Genomic DNA, 21,202 nt, shown 5'->3' on the forward strand with positions numbered 1-21,202 from the left:
TATAACTATTTTAAGTAAAACAAATTTAAAATTTTTAAATCAAATAAAAATTTTATTGTCTTAATCTATACAGATCTTGAACTTCCTAAACAGCTGTTATATTAGTAAAGAGTTCCAGTTATTCAATTCTAAAGGGTTCAAATGTTATATAAAAACATAAACTTGCACACTGTTGTCATGAGAATTAGGAGAATTTTGAAATGATAAGATAATAACTTATGCAAGTGAAATGAAATACATAGGTTAACATACAAAGGTGACATAGGTTAACATAAAATTAAGTGAAATTAGTAGAGGTGTTGAATAAGAAAAAATAGAATACATGACTAAATATTATCTAAATCTATAAAAAATAATTTATAAGATCAATAAAATCTAGTCAAAAAAATACTATAAATACACATTGAAAATAAATTGAAAGAAAACTAAAGTATTTAATTACTTTTTTAAATGGTAATACTAATATAATATTTAAACGTATTTTTAAAATAAACACACAAAAATTTAACTTTATTATGGATGAACAAAATACAATAAAATATGAGTTTCAAAATAAAAAATACAATTAAAATTTCTTAATCAAAAATTTACAAAAATAAATATTTCAAGAATGTAAAAATAATTATTAAAAGAAAGAAAATTCTTTAAAAATATTCCCATGAACATATTTGTTATCATAAATTTAATAAAAAATTTACAGATTTTGATATATTTACTATATTTCTTTTGCATGAGATGTGCAAAAACAATTTAAACATGAGTTTTTTTGAAAGAAATACTTCGTCTTTCTACCTCATACTGTAGTGCAAGTCTGTATTCTTCAAACCAAAGAACAACATGCTCAACTTCTTTTCTATATAGTCGTTTTAGCATTGTTTGCCAACAGTCTAATTCTGGGTAGCGAAACATTTCCCACTAAAAAATTTATATAAAGATTAATAAAAGTAAGTTAACACATAAACAAAGTTATATTGCATTTGTTTTTTAAAAATATGCCGTTAAGAAATAGGTTTGAAAGCCTTTTTACATCTAGAAGTCTTACTTGATACAAATGACATCTCAGAGGTTTAAAAACAAAAAGAAGTTATTTCAAGTTACGATCAAAAATTTTATTAAGAGCGTTGACTCTAAACAATACAATTAAAAACCCAAAAGATATAAAATATACAATTGCTCACCTTTAAATATTTGTCAAGATCGGGAGAGGCTTTTGCATACACTTGTAGCCATTCTGGTATTTCTAAATTTTTAACAAGAAGATCTTTAACTTTTTTCTAAGGAAAAATTTACTTGTCTTTTATATCTAAAAAAAATGACCAAAAATTTGCTTGCCATGACATGAGCTGATGATTTCATATGCTGATGATATCATATGATAATGATGCTATATGTTGATAATATCATATGAAGATGACACCATATGGTTTTTGATAGTATAAACAGTAAAAATAACAAGGAATATATTTGAAAATATGTAATAGTAGGAATATTAGTTACATTATTTTACCTACAAACTTAAACAGCCTTGAAAAATATCTTAAAGATTATGTATCTTCATGAATATTTTACAAGATCAAAATTTTTGTATTTGTAACTACAAAAACTAAACTCACCAGCATTAAGATATGCACTTGGTGGAACATAAGAGGATGATTCTTTAGAATTGGGAGCAAAATAACCATTTAATTGATCAGGAGCTAAAATGTCTAAACTAAAATCAGACTGAAAGTGATAAAGTGAAAGTGATCACATAATTTGATTATTACATACGACTTTAATAAAACTCCCAATTATATACCAGGATATGATAGTTACACACATTGAAAGAACTACAGTTCCAAACAAATGAATTAATGCAGAATAAGGTCAAATACTAAATTAAAATAAAATACCTTGTTTTTCTGTAGTGTGCAATTAGAAGTTCAAGTTCTCCAGGTTCCAAATGAGCTAAAAAAACATAAATTATGACTGAAAAAAACAGGTCAAGAAAAAAGACTGACTTTAATAATGCATAACATTTAACACTTATTTTAAAAATACAATCTTATGGCAAGAAAATAGATTAAAACTTTGATTGATTTTTTTACCTATATACTATAAAGGTATAAATGTATTAAAACATAACTTTTAGGTTCAAATACTGAACAACTTTATGATTAAAAAACAAGAAACAAAGAAAAAATTAAAGCTTGTTTTCTTTTCTTAAGTTTTTGGATATCTAATTAAAAAGAAAAAAGTCTAAAAAAGAAATTTCATTTCTCATTAAAAATTAAGTTTAAAAAAATCACCTCTGGGTTGTTTTTGTTGAATTCTTTGATCATAAAGCACAGCATTTAAGGAGCTTTCATGCTGCATTGATAAATTAGGAACAGAGGAGCATGCTCTCATTGTCATTCCTTTGTAATTATTGTGATTATAGTCTTGATCTGCATATACTGCACTCATAGTTTCTCTATCTTTAGAGAATTTATGCATAGCGTCATTATAAATGGAAGAATTTTTTATTTGATAATTTTGTTTTTTTTCATATACTTCATCAGCATTTAAATATTCACTAACATTATTATTATGAGCTAAAACAATTTTTTCTTTTGTTCTTTTTACAAGTTGGTCACTAAAAGATAACTTCTTTTTTACTTCAGGTAATCCTTGGTGCAATGAAGAACTTGACTGCCAGTAGTTGTTCATGCTAGAATTATCTTTTAACTGTGTTTCTTTTAATAGCTCACTAATTAAAGGAGTATCAGTAACTGGCTTATTAATGACATTAGGCTTATCAATTTTCTTACTAGGGTATGGGGGAGGATGTCGATAATTTTTCATTATATATTCCATTCTTGCCTTGTATTCTCTTTCACACGCCTCCAAGTCCATGACATTTAGTGTGGTATCATCAAGTTGTCCAGTCATTGATTCAGCTAATTCTTGCTCTGCAACAATATCTTCATAATAAGCAATTTCAGTCAAATCTTCTTCTTTAATAATTCCATTTAAATCGCAATTGTTAGATGATGGATGCTTTTTCTTGCGCAATAGCAAGAATGAGGGTGCAAAACGACGTCGATTATGTTTTGGCTGAACAGCACTCTGAACATTACTTGAAATATATGATTCTGTTATTTCTTGTGTTGGTACTTTATTATCCTTTGGATAGCACATCAATGGTTTGTCATTGGAATGTAAATTTAACTTATGGAATAACATAGTTGTCTTTTGGTTTCGATTTGCCTTTTGGTGCAAGATTCCAAAAGAGTCATGGCTATTATCTAACAAAAATTTTGATACAAATTACTTTTATTTTAATCAAAACCAAAACAAAATTTTTTGTCCTTAAAAAAAATTATATGAGCAGAAAACTACCCATTTTATATAGAGTAAATATTTTCAATTAGGATTTTTTTCAGACACTTAAAAGTAATGATTACTATGCCAGTAACACTCTGAATGGTGAGAAACTTTTACAATAAACATAAAATAGTCACAACATAAAAAGATTAAAATTTTTTTTTTGGGAATATTCTAATTCTAATTCTAACCATGTTAAATATTCCATTGTAATGCATTTTTTAAAGCATTATTTAAAAAATCCTAAATAACAGTGAAAAGTTGTACCTTCAATGATTCCATCCTTTTTTACAAACCGTGCTGGGATGTCTGAATTGATTGTCTTAACTAAATCTCTTTTCTTAAACATCTACCATAAGGAAGTGATCTATTCACAAATTTTCTTATATTTTAAACCTAAAATTTAACACACATATAAATATAATTTTTTAACATTAAAATTATATATATATATATATATATATATATATATATATATATATATATATATATATATATATATATATATATATCCATAACTTTTTGACATTATCAGGATAAGCTCATGTTCAGAAACCACTTATAAAAGCAATTGAAGTTGGTCCTCATCTTGAGTTGATTTTTAGTTAAGTTTTTAAATTAGTGCTTTGTTATGCAAAGATTTTGCTTCCAAGTAATTTTTGGAATTATTCTACTCTGTTGCATCAATATTCCAGAATTTGTTTACACAATAATTTGAATAACTTTTTAGTATTTCTATTTATAAAATCATAAAATTGCAGACGCTGAAACATTTTTGATCAATTTTAGGATGAAATGCTTCTCCTGCAACTAATTCAAAAATATGGTGGCTGCAAACAAACAAAAAAAAAAAAGATCTTTCCTAAGCATCCACTCTAAAAACATACACAGGGTTGGACCACATTGCTACAATACTTTGATCGGTTTTTCATTCTTCATGACATGCACAACAAAAAACTGCTTTAGACTTCAACTCACTTGTCGATGATAACTTGTTTATACTCAGTAGCTTACCTTTTTCTACTAAAACCAATATTGGAAGTAGTCTATTTGTTGTTGTGTAGTAAGATCCAGCATAAGTCTTCCATCTCAGTCAACATTTAACTTCCTGTTTAGTGAAAATATCCCTACATAAATTTAAACATTTCTTGCCTAAGTTAAGAATTGTGTAAAGTTATGGTGTAACTATATGCAAATAATTGACATCCACACCAAGAATTTTTGCTTTAGCCCACAACAATGTTGCTTGTCTGGCAGCAACCTGCGAATTCTTATGTTGTGAGCTTGAATTTCTTTTTTTTAAACTAAACTCTTTTACTAGTATTTAAACTTTAAACTCATCACCTGAATCATTAACAATGTCCTTATCTTCTTTGGTATCTGATAATTCAATAATGCAGGTATATTTTAAAAATTTTTAAGCAAATTTCCTTTTTAAAAGCTACTGTTTTTCTTTAAGCTACTGTTTTTCTTTTTGGAAACCAACTGCACTTACTGCAGACATAAATTCCTTTCTCCCTGGCCCCTGCCATGCTTGTAAAACAGTTTATCTTTCTCAAACTATTATAATTTTCAAAGTGCCAACATTAGCAATATCATAGAAACTAGCCAGTTTTATGTGAAAATTAAATTCTTGTTATTAAAGTATTCATTTTCTGTGTTTATTTTTTAAAAAAGTAAATATTATGTTTAGGACTTATTAACTGTTGCTTCATTAACATTTACACACATCAGTTTGGAAGCAGGTGTCTTAACTGACTTTCTACTTGAGTAAGATAAATTGCTTGTCAGTAATATTATAGTTATTAGTATTATTTAACTCTATCAGAAGCTGGGTTAATAAACGTTTGCATTATTGATTATGAACTTATAGATAATATGTTAAACATCAAATTTTTCTATTTTTTTAAAAAAGCTTTTATTTTGAGATAATTCAGTTTCATTCATAGATGCAGATTTGTAAGGTGTAGAAACGAACGATAAGATGTAGAAACGGATTAGTTTCTGTTAGGCTTTCTCATTTATTAAACCGCTTGAACAAAGTTGTACCTTGCGGAGTCATGAAAAGTTCGAACAAAAAGCTCCTTAGACAGTACCGTTAGCACGTATGCATAACTTGTTAATAATGATTAACATTTTCACACTCTTCATTTCATAAAGATTATTTAATCATAAAATAAAAAATTTGCTGAGATAATTTAATTATTATTTTTACTATAACACTCTTTTATAATACTTTCAAATTTAATGAAGTTTAACAGCACAGGCGAATTATTATTAATGCGTTTCGCGAATATGTTGTACAATGTCGATGTAGCATAATAGTAATATACTTTTATTAAACTAAAACTGATAAATTGTTGGCAGTAAGATGATCTATTTGGCCCTGCAGTATATTGAAATTTAGAGGTTTGAGTAGTAAATACAGTTTACAAAATTTTTAGTAAGATTTTATAAACTGTATTTACTACTCAAATTTTTCATTAATATTAGTTGTTACTTCATACTTTGTTTTAAGAAATGTATTTGTTTAAAAACTTATTGATCTTCTATGACCAAAAAGATCTTCATATTTGATTTAGATTCTCTATATAATACTATTTAGCGGTGTTACGTTTGCTTATTCGAAAATCTCTTTGCCTATTACCGCGAGTTCCGTTCAGCGTTTAAAACAGTCCCCAAATGAATTAAAATGCTTGTTAATAATAGATTAAACTCTGGTTCATTTGAAATTTCAAAAAGGTGTTGTTTTCTTTTATTGTTCTTTTTTTTTTATGTTGTTGTTTTAGTTAAAGCACAGAAAAGAACTTTTGATGTAAAATAAGTTTAGATAGAGTATATAGCTTATTTTCACAAACTAAAATGTCGTGTACTTTTATCTTTTTATTTAGCCCATTTTAACCTGAAAGAAAATCTTTGATATTTTTGGGAGCTAAGTAAAGTCATAAGTCACAAGTAAAACTACATACCTTTGTCAAAGATTTGTTACACAGTTTAACACGCTGATACCAAAAGTAAAATCATGTAAATAAAAGTTATTTCTCTCAAAAAAGTTCAACGAGTCAAACCTCGATGTTTTTATTACTTCAAACAATAATTATAAATGAGTGTCCGCAAAAAAAACGAACAACATATTTTTTCAATAAATGTTTTGATAGTAATTATCTTTGTCCATGTTTTGCAGATTTTAGTTGTTTTTGATGTTTTTTTTACCCCTATTATATGCGCCATTATACTTCTTTTGGTTTTTATTTTTATTAGAACAATCTTTTACTCTGGTGAATTTCTGGGAAAACTAGTTTCAAATTTATGAGATTGTCAATAAAAAGCAAAAGTTATAGTTTGTTTGTTTTCCAACTTCACAAATCACTACATTTCAATAAAGATTAAATATATTATCATGATTATTAAATATATTAACATTTACTCGATTATAACATTAGTTTTTAAAATTACTTCATGATTACAAATACAACAAGTATTTCATCTAATAATATATTATTCAGTCTAATTTCTTCATTACTCAGTCAAATAAAATTAGAAATGCCTTTTTGTTTGATCTCCGGGTTTATGTGCTCGAAATAGAAATGCACCATTAGGTTTATCTTGTCGTAATCCATTTTCTTGGGAAGCGTCAATTGATTTTCTTGAACTATTTTCTTCGTCTGATGGCGATAAAATAGAGTTAGAATTTACATCACGACCAACTTTAGGGCCAGCAAAAATGAAGGAGTGGGCTTTGGCTCTATTTCTGAATTTTGTGTTTTTAATATCTGCGTAGTAAAGATCATCTGCTCGGTTGTCGTATTTTTTAAAATCAAAATCTTGACCGTTTTGACGCTGGTTTTCTAGCTCGTAGATGTCGGCATCAATTTCATTGTCCGTGTCTTGATCATCACCAATAGAAAGTGAATGGACTGACAAAACCACAAAGAACACAACCAGTAGCATCTTAAAGACACTCATTGTCAACTTGTTTATTTTGGACATTTTTCCTTTTGTTTTACTTAATATTGATTCAACTCAATTTCTGTCAACAGTTCTTCAGCAGAACTATCCAGATCAGTTTCTGCTTTCGACTGTTCCAGTGCAACTTTATAAGAATTTAAAGTCGTGTTTCCATTAAATAACAACCAAAGACTTTTTCACAAACTTTACTATAGTTTCTATTGTATTGTTCTTCGTTTCCTTTTATGATGTAATAGAATTTTTTCTTTCAGGAAGGAAACTTTTTCTTGTTTTCTCTTTTTATGATTTTTCCCCGTTGCTTAAAACGCAACAAACAAAAACACACATAAAGAAAAAAGGTCTTCAGTAATTGTAAACATGGTCTCGCCATTGACATCAAACAACAATGACAGTATTAACAATAGCAATTTTTATATAGACGTCTAACGTATTTAATATGCACATATAAATTCGCTTATAAATGTTTGTAAATTCTATTATAGCCTTTAAAGGTTTGGGTCTTTTTTTTTTTTACCTTGTTAAAAAAATAAGAGATATATCCTGCAGGTGCATATCACGATCATGAGTACTTCCGTTTTTGACCTCCCTCTCCGTACAACTTCGAAACTTCCTCTTTGACTTTTCATAAGACTTCAACTTTGCTATTCGTATATTTTTTAAAAAACGTTCATTATATTTGTAGATTTAAATTGGAACTAGACCTTTTAGGTTGAATTTAAGTAAAGTGGTTCAACTTTATATCAAACTTTACGTATTAAATGAGATTATGGTTCAAGTTCAGAAGAAAAATAGATGTTGGGTATCGGAAAACTCTGCAGAGGAGTTAATTCTTTTAAGTTTGCACAGGAGCAGTTATTACTTCAATGAAATATGAACAACAGTTACAACCACGACATCGTAACGGTAGCCACCGCCACGGTTTTACTCATAAATGTAATTGGAAAAAGAATAATAGATAATCGGTCAAAAGGTTTTAGGAATTTTATATTGCTGGTAGCAATCATAATACTAATTAAACTTTAATTCAGTAGTCAAAAAGCTAACGAAACTATCCGATTTCATAAGCAAAGAAAAAAAACTTTTTTTATGAAGTTTGTAAATTTTATTTTGAATGTATGTTATACTATTATTTATTGTATATTTTCTTAATTGCAAATAGTGTTGGTCCTGAACACTAACCAGTTTCAGCGAAACGTTTTAAATATTATCAATTTGCTAGGTCATCGATGGCAGCTATTATTATAATAAATGGAATACTAAAAGAGGAGGGAATACAGTAAGAACTTTTTAAAATTCATAAAAAAAGTAATAAGCCAATTAAAAGTAACTGCGTGAAGTAATGAAATATTTATAAAGGTTCTTCGCTTTACTTCAATTTTTCTTACAGTATTTAAAAATGACATGAATTCACAATGATTACATCAACAATGATTATAACCAAAAGGGGAATGGTAAATTTATTTTGGGAGCATGATAATATCAGCTAAAGCAGTAAACTTTTTTTACTAGACTTTTATCAAACGTTTTATTTCAACCTTAAAATGATAAAAACGAATAAAATAACTTAAAACTTTTCAACGAATAAAACGTTTCAACGAATAAAACGTTTCAACGAATAAAACTCATGCTCATTTTCTCCGTTTAACTCATTTAGAATTTCAAAGTAAAATTATTCCATCCTGTTTTAAGTTTTGGCTTCTGTGATGAAATTTATCTTTTTTTTTTTCAATTGTGTCACTATTTCAATTATATAATTGTGTCACTAATTCAATTATACAATTTAATCCTGTAGTGGTCAAACTGAAATAAATTAAAAGTTGGGATACAAGTTTATTTTTTTGGTGCGGACGTAGTTTTATTATCACCGTTTATGTAATTTAAATATTGATATTATGAGAGGAAAAGGAATCGTTTTAATATTGTAATTTTTTAAAGCTTGTAATTAACCAATCAGCATAATAGAAATAGAATACCAGCTGTGTACACAATTACAAACAATAGTTCTGCAAAAAATTATAACAAAAATATTACAACTCAGTTTATTTTTTATTAATTTTTTTTCTTTCGTCATTTTTTAAATGCACGTGTAAGGAGTTTGTATAATAAGTTTAAGTGAAGGATTTTTTTTTTTTTTAAAAAAAAATTAACTGCTACGTCATCTCCATTCGGGTATATATAGAAGTTTTTTTTAGTTACATTTTTTAAAACTAGCTCTTAAACAAGAAACGTTAAAATACTTTGTTTCAAAACATAAGAAAAACTAACTTTAATACCTCTTTAATATTTACATCAACATGCAATATTTTCACCTAAGCATGCAAAAATAATCTTATTCACGAAGAAATAGCTAAAATTGAAAGTTTTAGTAAAAGCTTCAATTTTTCAAAGCTACTTCTTTTTTTACTTTGCTATAATACCTATTTATTCAATATATATTGAGTTTAGTTTACTGAACTCTTAAATTCCTCACTTCTCCGATCGAAATAAAAAATATCTTGGATTGTAGCTAAAATAGTTTACTTTAATTATTTCATGCAATATTGAGGATTACATCAGTTTGCTTTGATTAATTTGATAAATTTAACCCAACTAAAAGTAAATCTTTATTAGAATTGTTAGCTTTGAATTTTTAAACGCCTTTAATCGTTAACCTCGAAACGCACTCTGTCTACCTTTGACTTTCCCATTTGCCTCTTTAATTTTTCCGCACTGGAGGCGCAGATGCGTAACAAATGACGCATAACATAGGCGCTTACGTACTTCGTCCTGCGAGAAAAAATTTTATTTAAAAAAAATTATTGGAAGCTTAGTTTTTGTTTTCAATATCATCACGAAACATTCTGAAACATTTATATGCTTTTTTTTTTTTCATCTATACTTATCAACCTTTTCCCTCAGTATTTACTTATAAGGTTTTTACTAATATACAGGTATATAAGATGGTGTTAGCGTATAGTAGACACATGGGTGTTGTATTATTTACGAATATCATTAGGGTTAGATCTAAAGTTCACTAGAGTTTAATTTTTAGTTAGAATTAAAAATTAAAACCTAGGAGGCGTTAAAGTTTAGAACTGAGTCGTTGTTATTTTGTCTTCCAATCTTGAATATTTGTTTAGAAATAACATTAAATAGTTACCTTCGTTAGGTTTTTTCTACATTAAAATATAATTATTAGTTTATAATTCATCTTATTACTAACATGAAACGACTATTTTAAGATTTCCTTGTTGAGCGTAACAATGTGCGTTCGAAGAAATAGCTAATAGCGTATTTGATAATTAAGACAATGGTTTAACAAAGGAGTCAACAATTTATGTCAACATATGGTTGTTATAAAAAAAACTACTTTAAAGTGTTTTGGTTCTGAAATAATTTTAGGAGAGAGAGGAAGCGCACAAATAGACATTAAGCTACTAAGTCTTCTTTTTTTTTTTTATTTTAAATAGAACACTAAAGATTTCTTTTTCCCATCATTGCTAATTAATCTGTCATTTTAATGCATAAAAAATATCTTTACAAATATAATCAAGTAAGCAAAGGCAATATGTGAAAATTACTTACACCCGATAATAATATCGCTAAATAACGATGATAACATTTTATGAATCGCAATCGATTGCGTCACTGCAAAACGTAACTTATTCGGCCATTTCTTTTTTATATTTTCACAATCAAATTAAACCTTAAATTGTATTCTTTTCATAAACTCAATTGAAAAACGGTCAGTGAAACCGTGAGGACCAATAGATCAATGAAAACGCAGCGCATAATTTTTTTTTATTGATTCTTGCATCTTGCAAAAACTTAAGCTTTTTAAAAAACAACAACAAACTGATATAAATACGTTTTTGTTGCATTCTTACAACCCTACTTCATTGCGAAAGATTAATGCTAGGACTTGGACATGGTCAGACTTGATCAGTACAAAACCACCACTGTAAATAAATTTCCAATAATAAAATGAATAAGACAACACTGAAAATATTTTACAATTAGAAATGCAATTAGAAACACGTAACTTTTTTCTTCGAGCTACTCATTAATTATTTTAAATTATTTTGGTGAAAAATATTTAACAAGACAAAATTTTGATTAAAGAACTTATTAGCATGATCCTGACGGTCAAGCTGATGCTGGAAAATGACCATTATAAATTTCACGATGATAGTCATAATAACGTGATAATGAGAAAAGATGATTATGATTTGATAATTATGCGATAAAGAAAAATTATTTTGATAAAAATACCATTTTCAAAATCCCTGTTGATAAAGTACAGAATATTTTTAGTGGATATCATTTGGAGCTATAGAGAAGCTTGACGTATTTTTTGTAAATATCATGCGTCAATACTAGGTCCTGAAGATTAGATCATTTGTTCAGGGTGTAGAATGTTGATGTCTGGCATTTATTATTCATGTTTCCTTGTAAATTTTTACATTATTTTGGTTATCTAAAAGTAAAAAATACTTTTGTTAAAAAACTTATTTGTCATAGATGCTGTCCACACACACAATTAACATTTTTTATGTACAAATAGGAGTAGGATGGTCGAGGCACATTTAATACCATTTTCGTCGGTTGTTTGTATTGCCTCAAAATTTATCTGGCCGAGTGTTTCACCGTTACTCACCTTCACTTTTATGATAATTTATAATTAATAACCAATGGTGTATCTAACTGTTTAAGTTTAGAGGTTTCACTATCTGGAAGTGATGACGTTTGTTTGTTTTTGAAAATATTTTTAAATTGCGTAAGCATTAAGCGTAAGAAGTTCAATTAATAAATAGACCCTAAGTTTGTTTAGTCTATGTAAATAAGATCTTGTACATTTCATATACATAGGTACTAAATTTGTAGTATATGTATAGTTAAAGAATTACTATATCATATCTAGTTGGACTAAGCTACCTAATTTACATATGCTTATGTTTAATAGTTGCCTACCTCATGATTTCATCATTATGATAAGACAGACAGGAAGTTAACAGTATATGACTTTACTGACAATAAGCACACATTCAAGCTCCCCATTCAGTTTTAAATTAGTTTATCACTCTAATTAGTATTAGGTATGAGTTTAATAGCAAAAGATGTATACCTTGAAAAATGAATTATTTCTTTCTGAGCCAAGCCATTGGGAACTTTAAACAACTGTGTTATTGCAAAGTTGTAGCCTACAATAATTCATTTTTTGACAAATAAATGTTCTAAAAAAATACAACAGTTCACTGTTCAACCGTATTTTAATTACCATTGAAATATGTTTTACATTAGAAAGATGCTACCTGCAAAGTTTGTTTTTTATAATAAGTAGTTATTTTAGAATTTGCATAGGGTTGTACTAAAATTATCTAAGTGCATAAATATTTCTTCTTTAAGAAATGAATGGCAAGGAAAATATCAATTATATTTGTATTATGCCAATGAATGTTGATTACAAATATTACTATTTTTACTGAAATATACCTTAATGAATTATAATAAAGTATGTTTAATGTTATATTATAATACATATAATGTTATAGTATAATACATATAATGAATTTACATATTTGTAATAACCCTGTTCTAAATTTATTATAGATTATGCATAATTATATGCTAGTATATATACATATATTGCTGTACAATTTTATCTAAAAAAATGATTTAGTAGTTTTTTTTTCCAACTATGAATAAGAAAAAAAAAAAAAAAAATGATAAAGTGAAAAAACAAAGAATATGAAAATTTGTTATTTCAATATAAAATGAATGTAAAGAAATTGTCAAATTAAGATCAACATTTTTACAGCTGAAATTATCAGTCAAAAAGTTATAGAGAAAAAAATGTAATCTTTATGTTTTAATTTTTCTATTAGTACAATCTGGTTAGTTAAAATGAGATATTAAAAAAACTAGAAAATGTCAGTGACAGCTCGACATTCGAAAAATTATGACTACTTATTCAAGATTATATTAATAGGAGACTCTGGTGTTGGCAAAACGTCCTTATTGGCCAAGTTTGTTGATGAAGAAGTTGTGCAATCTCATATTTCAACAATTGGTATGTGAAATTTGTAATATAAAATTTTTTAAATGTAATCTCTGATTTTATATATAGAGATTTAAATAAAAGTACGTAGGAGATAAGTGAGGCATGTGCTTTTACAAGAGTATTAATTTCAACTCCATTAATCAATTTCAAGAACAATATTTATTCTGCTAGGAATTGATTTCAAGATGAGATGTTTGGTTATCAGTGGAAAACAAGTTAAAGTTCAAATATGGTAAGAATAAGAAAAGAAGTTTTTTAAACGTTTTTTTCAAAAGAAAGTTTTTAAATCAACGTTAATGCCATTTGACTTTTTCTGAAAAAATCAACTGCATGAAAAACTTTGTAAATTAACTAGAACAGGGCATAAAGCATTCAGCAATAACTGAAGGTGCACTCACTGCAGTAATAGTTGGTATAATAGTTGTTGCTGTACCTTGGTAATTACTAATGCAGCAATTGCAAAAAACAGTTTAAGAGCAATCATATTTTGCCAAGCTATCTTTATAACTACTCTTGCATCACTTGCTACAACTAGTGCAATCAATTTATTAGCTAAGGTAATACAGTTTTCACTTCTGAGGTAGCAAGAGTTGTAATTTACTTATGATAACTGCACCCACTAATCACTTCCCTAGAAGCAATTATTACTGCAGCAATCACTTCATTAGCATGTGAAAGATTGTCATATTGTCTATCAACCAAATTTTAAATTGTTTAAAAGCTAATTTTAGCTTACTTCAAGTTTTCAGTGCCTCAAACTTTTGTTTTTATAGCTTGAGATTTTGTTTCACACTTGAGACTTCTGACTGCCCAATAAATCAACTTCTGCTCTTTTACTGTCTTTTCTGCTATATTTTTTTATTGATTTATTTTGATACATTGCAATCAAACCTGTGTTAATCTGTCTATCTACTTGACATTTCCATCTTTCCCATGTTTACTTTAAGCCTTTTTTTTTTACTAATCATGTCTTCTTTTTAAGTTTTTCATTTAGTGCTTAGTTATCTGCATAAAATAATCTGTTATAAATAATATATAGTTCACTGAAATTTTATCCAATTTTGTTCTATTTTTTTCTACTATAAAAACTTCTTGAAACTATTTTTTAATAAATATTTCATCAAGGGTACACCTTCTTTGTCTGAATCTAAAAATATGCTTACTACCCATCCCTATTTTATCAGATTTTCCCTCCTTCAAAATCACTAAAAATATTTAGCCATTAAGAAATAAGCAGCCAGCTTCACTTTGTAAATCAGAAATGTTGTAAAGCCATTCACAACGCAAATGAGTTGTTATTTTTCTATCAAAGGTTAAAAATTGAATTGTCTCTATGAAAAAAAGATTTATTTTTCCTTCAATTCCTTCAAAATCATAAATTTCTGATTTGAAAACAGGGAACTATTTATTTTATTATTGGTTCCTCTGAATTGTTCCTGTCAACCATAAAAAAATATTCATTTCACATTAGCTGTATCTATGAAAGTTACTGATCTAAAGAATAATCAAAGACTATTTTTGTTTGTCGCATAATTTAACTTGTTATTCAAATCTAAAGATAGATATTTTTCCTCATTCAATATTTGCTTAGTATTTGAATGTTTAAAAATAGAAGCTCAAAGTTATGAGCTGTTTCATGAGATTTTCACTGAAAAGCAATTTAGCTTAGTTGTGTTATACAAGGAGTTGTTAAAGTTTGGGTCCACCAAAAAATGATTTTTTAGCCAACTGAGAAAATTTAATTAAATATCTTTCTGTTAGTTTGCATTTCTTTTAAATATCATCATTGACTTTCAACTTAAGTTACTGGTCAACTGTTATTATTATTTATTATCAATCGCTCATAACTTTTATAAGTGTTTTAACACAATAGTAATAGTTATTCTTTGTAAATATTCAAATGTTCTAACTATTAAAATTGCTATATTACAACTAAAGTTAATAATTAATAAATAGTAATTATTAATTTGAACCATAGTAAAGAAATTTGTTATATCTAAGTTCTCTTTACAGTCATTCACTGCTAAGGTTCATTTTATGTTGTTTTATGTTTTTTCTCATTCATATCATAATGAACATTTACTCAAAATAATGTAAGAATTGTAAAATAATTTGTTGCATTTACTGTAATTTCTATTTGGATTTCAATCAGTTACTTATGATTTTATTTAAAAGTTAGCCAAATTAACCTTTAATTTTTAAGCTAATTAAATACTTTTGTGTTTATTTTATACAAAAGTTCACTTTTATTAGTAGGAATTTTTTTAAAATTACTTCTAGGTACATTGAAATATGAATACTCATCCTAATAATCAGTAAAAAGTCAAAAATTGATAACAAAATTTACAGATACAAAATGTGCTCTTTTTAACTAATCATTCATTTAAAAATATGATTATTTACCTAAGATTATTGTTGATTGTCACCAAATTTATTGTATTTCCTTACTTTAACCTCTGTTTTAATCGGCTATACTCAGTTTGTTTACAGGTATTAAAAAGTCCATCTTTGTTGAATTATGCTGTTTGTTTTAATTTTTCCTTCAGGGATACTGCTGGTCAAGAGAGATATGAAACAATCACAACTCAGTATTATAGAAGAGCTCATGTAAGTAGAGAGAAAAAATTCATATCTAGTTTCTTATATGAAATTGGCTGAGATGGGTAAATTTTATTTCAAGTTCAGTTTTTTGATTTTTTAAGGGAAAAATTTATATTTATGATATTTATTGATATTAGAATTTTTCATAAAACAATTTACCTTATAAAGAGAAACAAACTTGTTTAACAAAAGCAGGCCCCTTATTTAAATTCTGGCTGCATTTGCTGTAGAATCATGTTTCTTGTGTTTAAAAATTTGATATTTTTGAGAAGACTTAGTATGCCATCAAGGAGAGAGGTTTTCCTTGAGGTTATCATTTTAAGTCTATTATAAATGTGTATGAATGTCATGACCAAAAGATAATATATTTTTTCTTATAAGTCGCTAGCATTTTAATGGTAAAAATGTTTGTTAAGCTAATCTTTAAGTTCTAACTATAAATTGTTTAGTTCTCAGAGGTGACACTGGGTGTCTATTAAGTCATTTCTACTAAATTTTGAAATTAAGCATAATAAAGCTAACTTGCTTAAATCAACCTTTTGTTTTTTTTTAAAATAAATGTAGTTAAACTTTATAAACTTCTGTATGTAAAAAGGAGTAAGAGTGCAAACAGTTGGGATAATTCATGTATTTACAAACCAGTGCATTAATTTTATAAAAAACAAATTTACTGAAATTGATGAGGTAGCATTTTTGCTTGTCTTCTAGGTTTTCATGCTCTCCATAAATCTACAACTGTGTTTGGTCTATGACAGTTTTAGGAATTGCTTCTTTATTTTATACATACAAATGAGCATTTCTGATATGTAATTAGATAAAATGATATTTTTTGTTTTTAGCTCTTTTTTGGCTGATTTTGGACAATTTTGCATTTCCAATCAAATAAAATACAAAAATTTAAAGTTAAGCCTGTAAATAGTTACCTATCATATTTTTTAGTTAAAATTTTTATATTTAGGGTATTATTTTAACTTATGATGTTACCAGGCATGAATCCTTTCTAAATGTGAGAAAATGGCTTCGCTATGTAGAAGAGGTAATTAGAGATCTTCAAGAAGGTGTTTTTAAATCAATTTTTGATTAGTTGAATTTTATATATGGAAATTAGGCAAGTTTAAACAGCTATTTTCAATACTTTATGTTTTCAACTTTCCGATAATGTTAATAAGAAAGTGTTGTCAAGAAATTGTTTAAAGACTATAATAACTATTTTTTTTTTTTTATAGTTTGCTGATGGAAATGTTAAATTAATATTACTTGGAAATAAATGTGACTTAACAGATGCAAGAGATGTGACAAAAAAAGAAGCAGAAGCTGTAAGCTTTGTTTTAACAAATTTACAAAAGCAATTTTTAATGTAAATTCAGTGTGACACTAAGTAAATAGGCTGACATTGTACTGTTTTAATACTATTTTTAAGTATTTAAGGGTGATATTTTGTATTGATGTTAAAGTATATTTGTTTACAATGTTTTTAGTGATGTTATATAATTTATTTGATATTTTATGATATTTATATTCAAGTTGCTAATTAGCAGCCCAATTTACTAATGTAAAAGTTAACCTCCTATCTTTGATTGAAGAGTAGTTTAATGTTTTCAACTGATGTATAATTGAAGTGTATTTTCCACAGATAATTATATTTTACTAATATTTTACAAATTTTATTGCATGTTTGCTTCAATTTAAACCAGATGAATACAAGCTTGAAAGTTCTGGAGCTAGTAAATCCCTAAGATGCGCTCATAAAAATCTTATTTTAAAGTTAAAAAGTTTAGGAAAGCAGATATAATTTTTTTTCATAATTTGCTTTGATAATTTGCTTTGATAATTTCATCTTGCTGTGGTAAACACTTTAAATTTGATAAACTTCCTTACTTACAAAGTAAAAGCACTTATAAAATAAAATAAGTTTCATATTTCTAATTTACTTTTTTACATTAACACCAGTTTTAAAAAATTGTTAAACATTAAGCCAAATACAACAGGAGTTAAAATGATTGCTATAGCGTTTTTAGTATGTTAACAAAAACCAATTTAAACAGAATAACCCTTGTTTTTCAGCCATAATTGATTTATTGAATTGCCTGAAAATGTCTAGCACATTTAGAATTGCTCAATTATGTTAATAATGTAAGTTGATATATTAAGAGATTCAATTTTTTTTTTGACAATGTATTTTGACCCAATGTATTTAAAGTAGAGATTTGTTAGAAAGATAATGGATAATGCCATTTAATTCTTTGTATTTTTTGTTGGTTCTTTTATGATCTTGCATGTTCTATCCTGCTATATGTTATATCCTGCTATATGTTCTTGTATGTTCAATCCTGCTATATTCTGTATGTTCTAGCTTGCTGAAGAGTTTAAAATCCAATGGTTTGAAACTAGTGCATACACAGGAGAAAATGTAGAAGATGTAAGTTTTCGTGTTTCTATTTCTGTTACAATTTTTAATATTTATAATTTTATAAATTATATATATATATATATATATATATATATATATATATATATATATATATATATATATATATATATATATATATATATATATATATATATTCACTTATTTTTATAGGTCTTTTTTAAAATGTAACTGATAATTTAAGAATTTTGTGCAAAACAATTACCACAATTTAATGCACAAGCATTTCTCATTAAGGTTTGCAGTGGAATAAAAAAAATGTTGTCTTTCTGAAATTTACTTTACTTTCAGGCTTTTTTAATGATAACAAGGCAAATCTATGTGGATGTTTTACGGTCAGAAGAGGTGAGTTTTTTATAAAATTAAGTTTTGTAAAGTTAATTGAAATTATTTTTGGAGGAGGGTTTAAAAGAATTTTTACTAATTTACTGCTGCAATAACTGATCATATCAAATGAAAAAGTTAGCCAATATATTTTTCTTTAAGGACTCTAAAATAACTGAAGAACTGAAAGGAAATTTGACTTCATTTCCAACTCCTCAGCCTCAAGAAAAGGAACCAATCAAGTGTAGTTGTTAGCCATACTTTATCTAGCCACTTATGTTTTCTATTTATTTTTTAATAATTTTTTTTCTTAAGTTAATAAAATTGCTCATAAATTACTGAAAACAAATTCTAAAAATGTTGTTTATTGGCATTTCATAATATGCATTACTGTTATTTTATCTGGGTATTGTTGAGAAAAATGCTCTGATTATATTAATTGGTATGTTTCTCAGTGTATTAGTTGTTATGGTGCAAATTTTTAAAAGTTTCTCTTTGCATTTGCTTTAGATGTTTTTAATTTATTTGTCATTTTAAGAGAGATTGAAAAAAAATCTTTTCCCTTTTGTAAGGTTTGTTCTTTTTAATGAATTTTTAATAAAAGCTTTTTATGCTTTCAATATCCTGACACTTAGTTTTTTAAGAAAGTTTGAATTCAAAAAAATAATTGAGCTTTTTTTTTTGTTTGTTTGTTTATTTAACTAATTCAACAATACGTATTTTAACTTTTCTTAGCATTTCAATGTTTATTTAATTAAAGCTTATTTATATTATTTATATCCTACGTTGAGGAATTGTATTTTAGTTTTTTTTTTTCTACTTTCAATAAACTGAGGGGTATTTCTTTTTACCTCACCAGCATACTGTTTGTCTGAACTTAATTATTTATTTAGTGTGATTTTTAATATGGTTTTACAAAGGTCTTATTTAAAAAAGTTTTGCTGCAAAAAAAATTTAATAGAACAACAGTGAACACAAAACAAAGTAGTTTTCTTCAGAGTAAAATTTGGATTTTATTTTATCATATTTTTTAAATCTTCTGAGTTTGATATTAATCCCCAATTTATTTTTAAGACTTGTTTAAATTAGATTAGGCTTCTGTTGCGGTATTTTTATGAGAAATGTTGCTCTTGTATATTAGTTGCTTTTGGCATAACAAAAGTTTTATTTATTTTTGATGGTTATTATTTTTAATTGCATCAGAAACTTTTTTCAATAATCTAAATTTTTTTCGACTTTTCATTAGATAAAAAAAAAAAATTGAAGACATTTTTCTTTTTAAATACTATATTTATAAAATGGTTGTAATGCTCCTTTTTTTAAACTCTTTTTAGTGACTTGTCATAGCTATCAAGAGCAAAACAACACATTTCTATTTGTTATTGTGCTAATTGCTTATGTATCAACTTTCATGTAACTAGATTCTTAGTTAGCATTTGTGTGTATTTTTTTTTTTTTTGCATGATTGACATAAGGTGAATGGAATCTTTTGTAATAAAGGCTTTTAGTTATAAGCTGTTGTTGATTTTTGTAATTTTTTTTTAATAAGGTTTTTCATAATAATATTGCAATCTTTGTGACACTTAATGTTGTCTTTGATGTCTAGTGTATGATATTAATGTTATTTATTTTAAAGAGATAAGAATAATAGTTAAATACAAAGTCACTGTAATTTTGCATTTATTTTCAATTAGTTGACAGCCGATATTTTTTTATTGATTAGATTAACTGTGCTATGTTAAAGCTTTTGTTTTTACTAAGCACTCAGACAGTAATACTTTATTCATTCGCTTTTTTTTTTTTACACTGCATATAACAAGTTCTACTTAAAATGAAAGCTGCATAAAAGTGACATTTAGGAATTCAAACAGAAAATAATTTACCCTTTGAAGAGCAACAAAATTTAATTTTGTAAATTTTTTAAAATTGTTTTTCTTTGATAAATTATCTAAAATAAACCTCATTTAATTTCACAATTTTAAAGCAAACTAACATTTTGAAAATGATTCTGGCTGTGATCTCTGTATTCAACACAAAAATATCATACATTGTGCTTTTTTTTTCCTCTTAAATTTTTATGATTATAGTTTTTATTGCATTTTCTTCTGCTCAATATGCTTGAATCTTTTATTTAAGTCATCAAGTAAAAGAATTCTTCAAATTGACTTTGTCCCATGGGCAGTTTGCTGTGAAATATTTTAAATATTTTAAATAATTCACTTGCTATCTGCTAAAGGCAAGTATTCATATGGTAGGAAATAATTTCAGTGTAAAGAATTTTTTTAATAAAGTATAATATCAGAAAAAATATATTTTCTATCAGGACTGTATTTTTTTTTTGTTGATTTCACCAAATTTAAAATGAAAAAAATAAAAAACTATTTAAAAAAAAATGCGTTGAAAGCAAAAATTTTAAGTTAGACAATTTATAAAGGGGGCTTTTTTTAAATAAAACTTCCTCTTCAAACCACATCATAACAAAAAATCCACTTACA

The 21,202-nt window shown here is 26.4% G+C and overlaps 3 protein-coding genes across 3 annotated transcripts; 1 reads left to right on the plus strand and 2 right to left on the minus strand.

The window, feature by feature from the left end:
• Positions 1 to 651: 651 nt before the first annotated feature.
• On the minus strand, positions 652 to 6,437 carry LOC145183561 (uncharacterized). The gene is made up of 7 exons (XM_090086023.1): positions 6,315 to 6,437; positions 3,613 to 3,741; positions 2,289 to 3,266; positions 1,893 to 1,947; positions 1,614 to 1,711; positions 1,179 to 1,240; positions 652 to 915 (listed from the first exon to the last, which is right to left on the minus strand). Exons 2-7 carry the CDS (start codon positions 3,692 to 3,694, stop codon positions 751 to 753), a joined length of 1,440 nt encoding a protein of 479 aa, XP_089942149.1. The 5' UTR covers positions 3,695 to 3,741; positions 6,315 to 6,437; the 3' UTR covers positions 652 to 750.
• A 243-nt stretch (positions 6,438 to 6,680) lies between these two features.
• On the minus strand, positions 6,681 to 7,448 carry LOC149889464 (uncharacterized). Its single transcript, XM_090086042.1, has one exon. The coding sequence runs from the start codon at positions 7,333 to 7,335 to the stop codon at positions 6,883 to 6,885; it is 453 nt and encodes a 150-aa protein (XP_089942168.1). The 5' UTR covers positions 7,336 to 7,448; the 3' UTR covers positions 6,681 to 6,882.
• A 5,699-nt stretch (positions 7,449 to 13,147) lies between these two features.
• On the plus strand, positions 13,148 to 19,198 carry LOC145183577 (ras-related protein Rab-8B-like). The gene is made up of 8 exons (XM_090086039.1): positions 13,148 to 13,363; positions 13,526 to 13,586; positions 15,901 to 15,961; positions 16,914 to 16,991; positions 17,182 to 17,271; positions 18,309 to 18,374; positions 18,675 to 18,728; positions 18,870 to 19,198. The coding sequence occupies exons 1-8, from the start codon at positions 13,222 to 13,224 to the stop codon at positions 18,960 to 18,962; spliced, it is 645 nt and encodes a 214-aa protein (XP_089942165.1). The 5' UTR covers positions 13,148 to 13,221; the 3' UTR covers positions 18,963 to 19,198.
• The last annotated feature ends 2,004 nt before the right edge of the window (positions 19,199 to 21,202 follow it).

Source organism: Hydra viridissima, unplaced genomic scaffold (genome assembly GCF_058129835.1).
Source record: "Hydra viridissima isolate aposymbiotic clone 2 unplaced genomic scaffold, HvirCarnegie_v1 scaffold_4, whole genome shotgun sequence".
NCBI lineage: Eukaryota > Metazoa > Cnidaria > Hydrozoa > Anthoathecata > Hydridae > Hydra > Hydra viridissima.